This window comes from Mycteria americana, chromosome 18 (assembly GCF_035582795.1).
Source record: "Mycteria americana isolate JAX WOST 10 ecotype Jacksonville Zoo and Gardens chromosome 18, USCA_MyAme_1.0, whole genome shotgun sequence".
Lineage (NCBI taxonomy): Eukaryota > Metazoa > Chordata > Aves > Ciconiiformes > Ciconiidae > Mycteria > Mycteria americana.
Genome location: NC_134382.1, coordinates 11,581,183 through 11,595,621, shown reverse-complemented (window position 1 = coordinate 11,595,621; position 14,439 = coordinate 11,581,183). Strand labels below are relative to the sequence as shown.

Genomic DNA, 14,439 nt, shown 5'->3' with positions numbered 1-14,439 from the left:
TCAGAAAAGCTTTTTCTCTCTGATGACTTACCACAATTACCTTTTCTAGTCATTAACAAGGCAGAAAAGAAGAGTGTCCAAGCTACTCATTCCCTTTCAGGTAACCAGACCAGAGGCAGGCTTACCAGAAAACATGGAAAAAAACCCCCAAGCTTCCTGCTCAAGAGCAGCTGCCATGAATAAATAGGTTTAAGCAATAATACAGCAGCAGCTACTGTAAAACAAAGTTATTGTTTATAGAAGTTGGCTCACCAAAAAAGTCATGACAATCTACAGAATGACCATACAAGTATATCTGTCAGTCCATATCAAAAATATGTATTTATTACTTCCCATGTTAGTCTTTCAGTATGAAATTTCACTTTCATCATTTTCCAGCTTCCTACAGAGATTTTGCCTTTTGCTTCTCCAGCTGCTGCTTACATTTATGCCTTTCTCCTCCCAAAACAAACAGAAATAGCAACCAAAACTTTTAAGTGTTGAAAACGGGAAATACCAAGGGAACCAAGATCATTGAAAATGCATACACTGCAAAGCAAGCTAGAAATAGGACAACTCTGATCAAAGGACATCCAGTATCACAGGGATTCCATCTGCAAAGGGAATCCTTGAATGAAAGGGAATATTGTGAATGGTATTCTTTTTTAACAGAATTCAGACGTTTCATTTCTTAAATACAGACAAGTCTGCGATCCACCTCCAAAACAGGGTACAAAAGAGGTTTAAAGCATCTTGTAATACTACCTGAGCTGTTTTTTTAGCAGACTTGTTATTAACTAGCATTAACCAACTAGGATGTCCAAGATTACTTAGGAGTTAGTCTTCAGGGCAATTAGCAAACTGCAAAGAGTGGTTTACACATGCCTACAGAAGTGTGAGGTGGTTTAGGAGTCCTGAAATAACTTCATATTGCAAAGAAGGGAGAGAAATGAGAATGTAACTGTTGGTACAGCACTCAATTTCCTCTGTGCACAAGTCAGCACAGAAACTATTACAAGTGACACCATTACTAAACGTTTTTATTCAGTAGAACAATGAGAAATTCAAGGCAGTGGGGTGTTAGTGAATGAAGGCCATAGGTGAAGTCATTTAACAGTAAGAGACAAAAATTCCATACCATTACATGCACGTGAACTAACTCCTAAATTATCTAACAGAGCAAAACCAGGCCTGCTGATGGAAGTACAGAGGCCATAGGGTAACATCTGGAGGGAAAGCCAGAATGACCTTTTCCTGGACCAAAGATTCTCAGGCACAAACAAGTTAAAAAGCCAAACACCTATTATTCCTCATGTTCCACCATGGAGGCACTGCAGGAGTTTGTCCTACTGAAGTCATGTCAACGCTCTGAAACGCATTTTTAAAAAAGTTTGTCCTTTGTATCCGTTCACAACAACATTTAGGGCTATTTCCACCATCAGCGAGTATGTGCATCAACTTACCAGAATTAAAAAAAAAAAAAGACAACTTTCTCCTCAACACATATATGCAACCAGTACAATTTAAACTTAAGATAACTCATGTTGCATGCGCAGTTCATCCACAGAAACAATTAGTCGCAGCCTTCAAGTCCAGAGCAACAGAAGTACAGCAAAGCATTTGGAAGAAGTCTTTGAGCACGTACAGTTCAGTGCAAGCCATCATCATTAGTTGCTACCCACTCTAAGCACATGTCCAGAACACAACATAGTGCAGTCTCACCATTAACACAGTGTGCCCTAATTCACCAAAAACACAAAACCTCCCTCGTCTGCTCTCCTCCTTTGTTGTGACGGCTTCCACCCCCCCTTATATTCTTTTCACTTTCTCTCATCTGCATAACATGTCCAACCGACTTTAGAGGACCTCTTCATCATTTCTCACATCCAAGGAAAAAAAAAACCTCACCAGAAATCTCTCCTAGTTTATATTCCTTCCCTTTCTTCCCACACCACCTGCATGTGTACAGCAATACAGCAGTTCTTACGATACAAATACGCAGTAGGAGAGCTTACTGTCCCTAAGAACAAGGGCAGATGGGGGACTTTCACCAGAGGTCAATAGAAACCCCAAAAGAGAAAGCAGGAGAAGTCAACTGCAGACACGCACCACATCGTGCAAGGAAATGAAGCATTCTTCCTTCTTAGCAATATTAACAACTATTTCAGCTCAAAGAGTATAGCAGACACATTTTGTTAATCCTATTGTTAGAACTCTCAGTGCTGGGAGTTTGAGAGTCCCACATTGACTTTTGTCCAACAAAATACACTGTCAAATCTGTGATAACCCACATATGATTCCTCAAGATGCCCAATAAACCATTACACACGAAGATGGATTTATTTCAACCCAAAGATCAGGAAAATGGACGTTCACAGTAGCAATTCCTACAACGATGAAAGCGTTGGTGGTTTTTTCCTGGCGGCGATACTGAAGGACACGCGTTCCCTGTGACTGCAAAATACTCGGGCACCAAACGCATGGGGCGAGGACCAGCTCCAGCTCGCTGCCCGGGCGAGGCCGCTGTTACCACAGGCAGAGCCGCAGCACGCAGCCACAGGGAGAGGAGCGCGGAGCCACAGCCGCCACGTCCCTCACCGGCCCAAACGGCCGGGCAGCGCGGGACCCCAGCGCCCTCGGGACCGCCCGCTGCAGGCGGCCGGTTCGGGGCGGGAGAGCGAGCGCTCCCCGGTGGCGGCGGGACGGCTCCGTCGACCTCGCGCGGGTGGCGGGGGAAGCGTTCCCCGGGAACGGCCCCCGAGCCGCGGGAAGGGGCTTCCCGCCTCCCGCCCCCAGCCCGGCCGGCACGGCGAGGGGGAGAACTGGGGGCGGGCCCTGCGCGGCAGCTGAGGGGGGTGACCGGCCCTGGCGGTACCAGGAACGGGACCCAGGCAGGCCGGGGGACAGAGGAACGTGTAACCGCCGCCATCCCCCGGGAAACGGGGACCCGGTGACACACGGAAGGACGCTGAAGCGGGGGGCGGCGGGCGGTTCCCCTGAAGGATTAGTGCGCCGGCCAGGGAAAGCCAAGCAGATGGCCGGGGCAGGAAAGGACGCCGAGCGCTGGCGAACCGGGCGTCTGTGCTCGCTGCAGCAGCCAGCCGCTGCGGGGAAAGCTCGGCGCCGGCAGGGTTTCGCCAGCACTGCCTCACGGCCTCTGCTGAGCGGGCGCTGCCGCCCCGGCACCCGCTGTTCCCCGTGCCGCTGGCCGAGGGGACCGAGCGCGAGTTCCCGCCGTGTCGCGCCGCCTCTCCGCTGGCCGCAATCCCCAGCGGTTCCTCATTCGCGCTGCCGGGCCAAGCCGCGGGCGGCAGCTCGCCGGCCGGCCCCGCGCCCCGGTTACCCGCGCCCGGAGCCCGTGCAGCGAACGCGCCTCTCGCTCAGCCCGGAGGCGGCCGGCCCCGCAGGCCCGGGCGGAGGCGGGGGGGGGGGGGGGGCGCCGAGGCGGGGGCGGCGCCGCGCCGGCAGCGCTGCCCGGAGGACGCACCAGCGGCCGTTCCCGCAGCCAGGCCCGGGGGAGCGGACAGCGCTGCCGGCGCCCAGGCCACCGCCGGGGCCCGCTGCGGCTCCCCGCCTGTGCCCGGCGAGGCCCGCACCCTCCCGGCAGCATCCGCCCACCTGGAAACCGCCGCAGCACCTTTACCGGCCCACGCGCGACCATCGCCCCTTTAAAGCTTTTCCCGACGAGAGCGCAACGTGCGGAGGGGCGCGGCCGGGAGGGGCGGGGCTTCCTGACGGCTCCGCCCCCCCGTATAAGATCGGCCGTCCGCGCGCCGCGCGACAGTCATCGGGCGCTGCCGGAGCCCGGCGCATGCGTGTCGCGCCGGCGGGGACATGCGGAGCTGCGCGAGGCTTTCGGGGTGAGTGATGGCCCCCGCGGCGGCGCCTCCCGCCGCCCCGCGCTCGCGCCGCTCGTTGCCATGGCGGCGGGGCGCCCCCCGCTGCCGCGGCCTGCCGAGGCCGCCCCCGCCCGCCGCGCACCTGAGCTGCCCGGCAGGGCTCGGCCGCGGCCCGGGGCCGCCCCGTATGGGCCGCCCCGTACCTCGCCGCCGGGGAAAGGAGCGGGCGGCCGCCGGCGGCACCTGCGGGTCGCCCGGGCTCGGCCGGGCCGCGGCGCCAGCGCTGGCGGGGCCCCTGGCACGGAGCCGCGGTCCCGACGCGGCCCACGCCAGCGGGCGCGGGAGGAGGCGGCGGGCCGCGGCCCGGGAGGTGCGCCGGGGAGGAGCGAGAGCGTGTTTTCTGCCCCTGTGCTGGCAGAGGGGGCACCGGGGGATCGGACCCGCCGCTCACCTGCGGGCTCTGGCGGGGAGGCGCCTGGGGTGCGATACCCGCTCCGCTCGCCGCGGCGGGGAGCGGCGCCTTCACGGGGGTGGGAAGCGCTCAGGCGGCAGAGGTCCCTCCGGGTGGGACCCGCCCGGGATCAGCGGTGCCCGTGGCCGCATTCTTGGAAATCAGCGTGGCGTGCCGCGCGTGTTCTTCCTGACCCGAAACAGCATCAGCGCGTCCCCTCACTCGCCTCCGAGCTGCTCCTCTCGCTCCTGTGAGTAAACAGAGACCGCATTGTGGGCTCAGGCTCTGTGCTTTGCGCTCTAATTTAGGATGGCCTAATTTAGAATAAACATTTCGTCGTGACTTAATACCCCAGTACGCACTTATCCTCGATTTTCTGAAATAGCCAGTCTGTGGTGTTTAAATCTGGAGACACCACTGTACCCTTCAAGTATTTACGGCGCATCTCCCGAGCATGCATGCACTGCGCTGGTTACGCAAAGCGAGCAGTCCAGAGTTACTCGAGACTTCAGCAGTCTCCTGTCACTAGTGCACAGACTAAGGACCCTACGCAGCATTGCTGAAGCAATAAGCAAAAAACTTGTTATGCTTGATCTAAAGATAACAGTCCTTAATTATATATTGATAAACTGGATGGGAAAGGCTGTGGGGGCAAGGTCTCTTTGGTCAGTTTGGGGATACTTGAATCTTCGTCATACTGGAATGACAAGTGAACGATGCCTCTGCATCACAAACGCATTTGTGAATTGCATTTATAAGCTAGTAAAACTTTAAAAGAGGAAACCAAACTGCTCAATTCACCCATGTTACTTTATGCGCAAACCTAGTTTTCTGTCCTTAGCAATTTACCTATATGGGACAATTTTTTAATTTTTTTTTTTTAATAGAAACCTGTCTTTTGAGGGGGCGTATGTTCCTGGTGAAGCCCTTTATCTGCCATCCTCTGCAATACAGACATTATTTTGGAGGAAAAGTTCCACTTCTCTGTAGTGGAAAACAGAATTAAAACTTATCACAGCATGTCTAACACTATGGTTATGACTGAGTCAGCTGTAAAGGAATTTTTATTTCCTGAATGTAAGCTGGCTATATTCACATTAAAATTTTCAGGAGGGTGAAGTACCATACCTTAAGCATGCATCTGAAATCTGACAAGCAGAGGCAAGGCAATTGTCTTGCTACTTAATTATTAGTTTTCTACTGGCAATTTACAGGTTCCTCCCAGTTGCTGTGTAGGACTGTGAAATGGTAGCCCAAATTTTAACTGAGCTTAAACTCCTTGATGAACTGCAGTTCTTTGAATATATTCCAAAATAGCTGGCTATTATAATCTAAATTCCTTGTTTGTCTGCTGTTCAGTTGATTTGTCTCTTTAAATTTATGCTCATCATCATCTGGGGTATACCTGTAGAATTAATTTTATTTGCAACCTCCTATGATTTGAGCAGTATTTTTCTCCATCTTCACTAAGTGATCATGGTGTTAAATTTTCTACCACAGGATGGTCCATTTCTGGTTGGCAGAACATGTAGAAAAATGTCTCAAAGCTAAGCATATGCCTCATTCATATAACAACTGTAAAGAATATAATTCCTATAAATGGAAAAATCTTCTGAGGCCTATATCCGAGCATGATTTGTCTTGTGACTCAGAGGAATACTGAACTGCACTGTGGAGGTTTGGTGGATAGTAAATAAGATCTGATGATTTATTAAATGCATAGATTTAAATTAACCTTCTCATGAGGCTGTTTCTGCTAGGTGTCGGTTACTGAGCATTCATCTAGATGCAAAGACAAAAGCACTTAAGGGATGATATTACCACTAGAGAACCAGATTTTTTTTTTTAATATATGGAGTTCCAGAAAGTATACTAACAGCTTTTAGGCTTTTTAAAGTCCAAATAGAAGTCTGAAATACTTAAACATTAAAAGCGGTAGCTCTATCTCAGGTACTTACGTTAAATAGAAAGTCAAAGGAAAAAAAAAAGGAAATTACATCACATTGTCAAATAAGGAACAGCTAGCTGGAGTGGATGACTTGTAGTGCAAAAATGTGCCCCTCCTCCTGTGAATTGCTTCTGAGATTTGTTAAAGATACGTGGTGGCAAGGTGAGCAAAAATAGGTTGTGGATTTAAGGTAGCCACATTTCTTCCCCTCCCAAAAGTGGTAAGTAGGTCTTAGGTGGTTTTTTTTTTTTTCCCTCTCTCCCATTTCTTACAAGACGTATATAAGCTGCTTGTCAAGAGTGTTGCCTTTATAAAATCTGTCAAAAATTTGTGCAGGCATTCAGAAATCTGTACAGCAAATTGCTGTATTCCGTACCCATTAAGTGAAACATTCTAGAGGATGCTTTGGTCTACTGTGCATACCAGAAAGGTTTTCTTTATTATGAACCTGATTTGCCTCAAATATTTGGTTGCATTGGGGCTGGATGAGCAGGGAACAGAGTAACAAGATTCTCTCTGTGATCAGTGATAGGTGTTGAGCTAAAATATATGCAAATGCTTCTTAGTTTCTAAATGGAGGATTACTGTTGCTGTAACACAAGTATTTAGTGATATGTATCAGTATGAAAACTGTATATTTGGGATGTTTTATGGAACTCAGCTGCGTCTCACAAACATTTTCTGATCTATTCCCATACACATTCCTCACTGTGGAGATACCCTACTGTTTATGGATACATTTGACCATTTTCAGCTTACACATATCCATCCTATTACTCATCAGTAAAGTCTGAAGGTATATTTGGCCTTGTAAAAAAAAAAAAAAATTTCATTTCCGATATTTAGAATAATTTGTATTTGTTAATGTCAGCAGGCATGAATGATTAAAAAATGTCTCCTTTGCACCGTTACCTTGCCTCAGAGTGGATGGTGTTGATAGCTTCTTAATGCACCGACAAACCTTTGAATTGCCTTGGCTTATATCTGCCCCATAGTAATTACTAGCTATAGTTTTAGTTTGAACTAACTCAGTTTCTTTTGAGTAACACTGAAACTGTAACATCTTCAAAAGTGCTCAAAGTGCTTCGATCTCTCCAAGTGCCATAATATATTCACAACTAGGCCAGACGAGCAGAGTAACTGGAAACCCATTTCGTGCAAATGAGTGGCAAATGAGCGCAAGATCCAGAATGCTTCATTACTGCATAGTGTCCATTTTCTTTAGCAAATGTAGTTTCATTTTATTTATGGTTAAGTTTAGATCCTTAAGTCTTTAAGGAGGCAGGATTGGGCCAACAGTTACAGTGGAAATTGTTGGTGTTTATATCTTCATGACTGACTTTTGTAAATTTTTTTTTTTTAAAGCCAGTTACTAGAAAATAGTAGCCTCATGAAATATGCCCTGCTCAGCTTTCGTTAAGAGCACACTGTATAAAATACAGAGTTTGTACTCCTCAATTACATGTCCTCATGGCTCCCTCTTAAGATACTGTTTCTTCAGACAAGCTTATGCATGTTTTAAAATACAAGCACCAACTCTCTAGACTCCACTGAAAAAGTAACTAGGTGATTTAGTGAAAGAATCCATACCTTACCTCTCTTGATACTCCTAGCTTAAGGCATGGAGGACAGGTTCATAACTCTGTCCATTTGCAGCTCCCCACTGAAATGTCAAGGCAAGTCACCTTCTATGAATTCACAAAGAGGTTATTGTTAGAAGCAAGCAAGTTTTATGGCTGCAAAATTTCTGTGCTTTATTTTTAAAAAATAAAGAGTTGATTGAAACAAGTGAAAATTACCTTTTCCTAGAGTATGTAAATATTTAAGGCTGTTTCAGAAGTTGAGCTTCGCATTCCAGAGGGATTTCAGAGAGGCGATTGTGCAACTATCAGTCTTGAGAGCTGAGATTTAGACAGCATTCAGAAAGCTGACACAGTAATTACTAGCAGTGGTTTTGGCATGGGATCTGATGGAGGTTGGGCTTCTTAACAAGCCCTGCAAGGGTTGTATGTTATCATAGCAAGCACATTACATGTGCTGTCAAACTACAGCAATGCCACCCCCCCTTCCTGTCTCATTTTTTATATCCTAATCAATGTCTCGCTCATGGTCTTGTCAGATCTTGTATGCGCGCTGAGGTGGAGTACTATCATTTGCTGACTAACCAGTGTATCAGTGATTTTTCAACTTGTGACTTGCATTTGACTTCAAAAAATACTGAAATGGAAGCACAAACTCCTTCATAGGCAGTAGCCTTAAGTTCACTAATTCATTCTCCTTCATTTCTTTTGCAGATTCGTTGCTAATAGGATAGGATCTGTGAGGCACAAAAAAATCACTGCTCAATGCAGTGTGAGCTGATGTGTGATGGATGTTTTATTTGCAAATTGTGTTAACACAATAGGACGTAATTTCAGAGTTGGTGCTATGCTTGTACTGTGCTGCTTAAGTCTTTCTGACAAATGGATTTCTCCAGTCTTCTGCTCCCCCATAGACAATGGTTGCACTTACAGAACTGGAAGGAAGAACTGCTGTTACAGAACTACTAGAGATTTTGAACTCATTTGCTAATCAGAACTGCGTTATTGCTTCCTGGGGCTGTATGTTTATATTTAATTTTACTATGAAAATCTGCAACTCCCATTACTGGGAAGGGTCCAGCTTGACTGTGTAATGTGAAAATTTCCAGGGTTAAGCTAGCTTTTAAGGAGATTGTCTGAAAAGGAAGAACATAATCTTTACTAAAATCAGGAGGGCTGAAATAAGTAGGACTAAGGCTTCAATGCTCTGCTGCAGCAGACAGAACACTGGTTTGGCACTTGTTCACTTCTATTAAAGATAATAGTCTCCTGTCTAGAGTTCTTAAATGCCTGGCTAAAATACACTGGGTATCTGGGACTGAATAAGCAAATCCCACTGCTGTTGACACACGGGTGATCACTGGTAGTCATGATCAAGAAAACCATCACACTCTTAAAGAGAATGCGATTAGGTCTTGCACATTATAAACATATATACAGTCAGAAGCTATTTTGCACATACTGTTTGCTTGGATGATCAATACTTGGACCCCGCTCAATTTTGGAAAAGCATAGCAGGGTTGTTCTTTCTCAAAAAATTGTTTATAAAAGGCAAATAGTGGTGTTAGATTGCAAATTAATCCTGGAGCCAGCTGGTTTACAGTCCTGCTTAGGGGTCTGCCCATCCCTCGTTGCGGATAAGTATAATGGATCTTTCCTCTTAAAAGAAAAGGAAGATTACACATCTGCAGAGACTGCCTATTTTTGAACAGATTTACCATAAGCATAAGCTATTACTTGTTTCTGTACCCCATTTTCTTGCAGTACCATACTGTCAAGGGGTTTTCTTGACATGTATACTGCACTGATGTAGTGGGCCCTCAATTGTTGGCTGACTTTTCTTTAGGTGGAATTTTTTCTTTCGGGGGTAGGGGGGAGGAAGAAGGAAGTTCGTGTTAAGAAACTGGTCATATTCTTGATTGTCAAGAGAGATACAAGTTAAACTGTTTTGTGTGGGTTGGTTTTGTTTGTTAGGGTTTTGGTTTTTTTCTTTTCTTTTTTTAACAGCCATATAATACCATATTGTACTTGCTGAATTTAGGATATTTGTGTAGATGAAGCACAGACCCATCTTTGCTTATAGTCTTGGATCTAATTTCGCCTGCCTTCAGAATGTTAACTGCTTTTACACTGCCCCCCCCCCCCCCCCAATCCATTCTGAATTTCCTAAACCAAGCCCTGTGAGTCAACTTGTTCCTTAGACTATGATTACTTATTCAATGGAAAGCAATTGCCAACACATTTTTTCTGTTGTAAATGGGCCAGATAAAGCATTGTTCACACATTCAAAATAAATCTAAATGCAGCAGGACAGTTTGAGATTATTTCAAGTCACTAGATTTCCAATTTGTTTGAAATAGCTAGAAGACTTGAGGCCAATTTAAAGTATCTTAATGCCTAAGTTTGTTAATAATAGCGACTGCTTTATATAAAAGAAGTTTTTGAATTCTGATTTAAGTAATCATTAATTCTGTTTATTGGAGCAAAGGCCCTTTGTTGGGCTATTGAAGGTAATACTTAAAAACAGACTAGGCTGTTATATGTTGGCTACGCTGGAAACCATAAACTCATTAGCAAAAAGATACAACTAAAGATAGATGGCTACTAGAAGGTTAAAGAGATTGTTCTGGAAAACTTATTTTGCCTGAATAACTGGCAGTTCATGTACAAGAACTGAAGCTGTTGATGCACAGTTGCCATATATCAATAGCTTTACTGAACATATTTTTCTTTTTTCTATACAGTTGAATTCTGTAAAAAGAACTTACCTATTTTGTAGTTTAGTTTTGCAGTCAGACACAAAATAACAAGTTTGGTGAAGTTTTCCTATTGGCAAGTATTAGGACAGAAGGCCTTTCTATAGAGCTATTTAATTCCTTGAAATACTGAAATTTCAGATGAGAGATGAACTCATCAAGTTTGCATTTCTGATATTTATGTCCTTCTCTCTTTTGAAGGGAATGAAAACCGCAGGAAACCTGTCAAGGACTTTGAATTTCTAGGGTCGTGAGACATCACCAGAGAGCACTGCACAATGTCAACTGCAGGAGTTGCTGCTCAGGAGATTAGAGTCCCATTAAAAACCGGATTTCTTCACACTAGTCAAGGCATGGGGAGTCTGAAAACCTGCTGGGGTAGCCACAGTGGATTTGAAAAGTGAGTGAGGCTAAAATTTGATCTATTGCATCTTCAAGTATAAGATGAGTGTTAGGAATACTTGTACCAGTACTGACCTATGGTTTATTTACAGTGAAGGCTTTTTATCTTTTTTTTTTTTTTTTTTTTAGTACTTTCTTTAATGTGGACCCTATAACAGTGGCATATAATTTGAATCCATCAACAGAGCAACATTTACCATCCATTGGTAAGTATAAAGACTAACACATAGGTATTTAGGTCGTGTAATGGATTTGTCTTGGGGAAAAAAAATCCTCAAGTCTCACGAAGACACCAAATGCTTTCATTCTGGATGTGAGGCTGCCCTCTGGTGACAGAATGCAAACACTTCAAGAAACTACTACTATTCAAGCCCAACAAAAAAAAAAAAAAACCCAAACATTTTAAATAACGTGATCAAGTTAAAACAAAAACACAAAAACCTTTTCCATATACTTAGAGGCCTTTGAGTTGCCATTACGCTTCTGACAGAAAAGCCATTTAGTAAAATAGCACTTGTTCGGGCATAATCCTCTGCTGGGATCTTTGTAGCTGTAGCTCTATTCTGTTGCTTATGGTCTCTCGAGCTACCTCATTTAACTGGAGCACTGGCCTAAAACAATAAGGTAATCAGCTGCTCTCTTAACTAAACACATAAGTCCACGACCAGAAAAGATCTATAATAGCTAGGTTTTGCTACTGGAGTCATTAAAAGGACATTACTTACTGTTGCATTAGAAGGAATTAAATAGTTAAATATGCAGTGGCAAAGTCATGCACTAGAGTGTTACTTAGAAAAGTGTTTCTAAGACTTTCTCACCTTTTTAGGGCACTCTTCCAGCCATGCTTCCATGAACGACCACAGCTTTGCTGAAAGTTGCATCCAAGTCCCATCTCAGAAATCCAGTCCACCTCCTGTAAGTCCCAAAAATGAACAGCCAATTGCAAGATATGAAGACCATCTTGTTCCTGGCTTTAGTAAACTATCATTAACCATGGGCTGTGTTTCTGAAGAAACACCTCACATGCCAATAAAAAACGGGCCAATTCAATTTCTCTCTGCATCTTCCAATGACCGTAGCTCCAGGCCACTACCCCCTCTGCCTATTTCTGAAGACTGTACTCCAGATGACGTTGACAAAGAGGTGGAATTCCTGACTAGCTCAGATACTGACTTCTTGTTAGAAGATTATGAATTTCCTCCTTTTAAATCCAGTGCTCCAAGCCGGCGGAGCTTTAGGGGCTGTGGACAAATCAATTATGCATACTTCGATACTCCAACAGGACCAAAACCAGAAGATGCCAACCCTATACAAAGCCTAAATGGATACATACCCAGTATTTATCCTCCTCCACAGCAGTTGCATCGACGTTTGCGAAGGTCCCATTCTGGGCCAGCTGGATCTCTTAATAAACCAGTAGTAAGACTATCTGGACACTTAAACAGGTCTTCTCCAAACTCTGATGAAGATAAACCAGAGATTCCACCAAGGGTTCCCATACCTCCAAGGGCTCTCAAACCAGATTACAGAAGGTGGTCAGCAGAAGTTGCTTCTAGTGCGTACAGTGATGAAGACAGGCCTCCAAAAGTGCCCCCAAGAGAACCTTTGTCACGCAGCAATTCCCGTACGCCAAGTCCCAAAAGCCTGCCATCGTACCTCAATGGGGTTATGCCCCCCACCCAGAGTTTTGCACCTGATCCTAAGTATGTCAGCAGCAAAGCTCTACAAAGACAAAATAGTGAAGGATCTTCCAACAGGGTCCCTTGCATTCTTCCGATTATTGAAAATGGTAAGAAGGCCAGTTCAACACACTACTATCTGCTGCCTGAAAGGCCTCCATATTTGGACAAGTATGAGAAATTCTTCAGAGAAGCAGAAGAAAGTAGCTCTAACACAGAGGTTCAGTCCTGGTCTGGTGACTGCACAGCCACTTCAGCCCCAACAAAACTGGACTCAAAACCTAGAATGGACATAGCTGGTCATCTGAAACGAAAACACCTGTCTTATGTGGTTTCCCCTTAGCCTCTGGGAGCACAGTCTCAGCTCAGTTGTTCAGGACAGAGCTGAGTTTTATCACGTTACAAAGTTCTTAAGGTTCTCAGATAACGAAGTAGGACCAGTTTGTCCGCTGAGAACTGGAAAGTGGATGGTAAAGTCCTCTTATGCTGCATATCTCCGATATGTTTCTTAAGACTGTTTTTTGTCTTGATATGTATAGCTGAAAATCTACAAAAATTCTGTAGAAACATATGGAGGGATAGTAGTCACAGTTGGCCAGTTATATGCTACCTAGATGAACATATTTGGTAGTCACGTTATAAAAAGAAAATCTAGCTTCGCTTACGAGTCACTTATAAAGCTGACAGAGCAGATAATGCAGTACAGTTTTTGTTTCAGGCATTTCCAAAATTTCTTTCACACAGTAACTCTGCTGAGAACAGACTCTATCTTCTTTGACTAGGATATGCCAGCCTGGTGAGAAGGTAACTGCAAGATCTGATATCCACTTCAAGACTTGGCAAGTATATTGGAAGCACATTTCGAAAGATGAATCTATTTTACAAGTTAATTTGACACTAATAGACTTTTAAGGTGAGCTAGGTTTTGTGGATTCTTTCAGTTGCTAGCCACGCTTGGCTCAATTTTGCAGTTTTTCCTAGAAGAGACTTGGACCAGCTATTGCTAAGCCTCTGCTGCTGCTCCTTTCCTGCTGGATCCTAGAAACATGTGAAAGTGTCCTGAAAGTGGCAGAGGATATGAGCAGCTGTACGGTTGCTATTAAGTAGACAGTAACAACTACACGCTCACCTAGAGTCTGAAATTCTGACTGTATTAAATATAGAAACACAGCACAAGCTGGTCTTGTGTTTTGGTTTCTATTCAGTATTTTAGGGGAGGAGGAGGAGGGTATGAGGAAAAAACATGATTCCATTTAGGAACAGTGTCAGTCCCATCTCTCGCTGCTTCAGATGCTGCTTCTTGCTGTTTAATTTTTCCTCATTGTGCCTCAGCGATCCACTAAAGTTCACTGAGGTGCCACATTTGTGCATTAGCAGTTTCTCATGCTCATTTTGATTACATTTATCCTCTTACAGATAAGCACAAGAGAAAGGGTGCTCATTAACGGAGGTACAGAAGATGAATGTGTTCCTCCTAACAAACAAGCTGTTTACAGTTTAAACTGCTGAATGAGTTGTTTGAGCTATTTTAAAGCTTACTTTTTACTTGTTTTAGTACAAACTAAATGAAGGTGAAATACATGCTAGAGAAATGCACTGATATTTCTGCATCGTGTACAGTATTGAGTAAAAAAAATTCACTTTGTATTTTGAATATTGTCATGTCTTGAGTTTAATAAAGTTATAAAATACTTATTTATGATACATTTTGGTTTTTGCTTTATTGAATAGTTAGGCAATTGCGCATTTGAGTTCTGCATTTACTGGAGAGTTCAAAGTGAATAATGTTAAATGTGCAACAAGTG

The 14,439-nt window shown here is 44.6% G+C and overlaps 2 protein-coding genes across 7 annotated transcripts in view; one reads left to right on the top strand and one right to left on the bottom strand.

Moving 5' to 3' along the window:
- Positions 1–4,439, bottom strand: part of SLC45A1 (solute carrier family 45 member 1) — a 78,663-nt gene extending 74,224 nt beyond the window's left edge. Inside the window, exon 1 of the mRNA XM_075520361.1 lies at positions 4,270–4,439. The gene's annotated coding sequence lies outside the window, so the exon portion shown is untranslated. The remainder of the gene's footprint in view (positions 1–4,269) is intronic.
- Positions 3,468–14,338, top strand: ERRFI1 (ERBB receptor feedback inhibitor 1). 6 transcript variants are annotated; one of them, XR_012778307.1, is made up of 6 exons: positions 3,468–3,839; positions 10,755–10,953; positions 11,085–11,161; positions 11,782–12,744; positions 13,379–13,473; positions 14,051–14,338. XR_012778307.1 is itself a non-coding variant. In XM_075520386.1 (6 exons), the coding sequence occupies exons 2-5, from the start codon at positions 10,832–10,834 to the stop codon at positions 13,440–13,442; spliced, it is 1,188 nt and encodes a 395-aa protein (XP_075376501.1). In that variant the 5' UTR covers positions 3,469–3,839; positions 10,755–10,831; the 3' UTR covers positions 13,443–13,473; positions 14,051–14,338. The 6 variants fall into 6 exon arrangements, 4 of the variants coding, with proteins under 4 accessions (XP_075376501.1, XP_075376500.1, XP_075376498.1 ...); XM_075520386.1 differs by having other exon boundaries at positions 3,469–3,839; positions 13,417–13,473; XM_075520385.1 differs by having other exon boundaries at positions 3,469–3,839; positions 13,417–14,338.
- Positions 14,339–14,439: the final 101 nt, after the last annotated feature.

Bases quoted from the DNA above. Each gene is read 5' to 3' on its own strand.
- ERRFI1 (XM_075520382.1), top strand. From the start codon at position 10,832: ATGTCAACTGCAGGAGTTGCTGCTCAGGAGATTAGAGTCCCATTAAAA. The intron at 10,954-11,084 runs GTGAGTGAGGCT...TTTTTTTTTTAG, and splicing joins AGCCACAGTGGATTTGAAAA to TACTTTCTTTAATGTGGACC. The intron at 11,162-11,781 runs GTAAGTATAAAG...TCACCTTTTTAG, and splicing joins GCAACATTTACCATCCATTG to GGCACTCTTCCAGCCATGCT.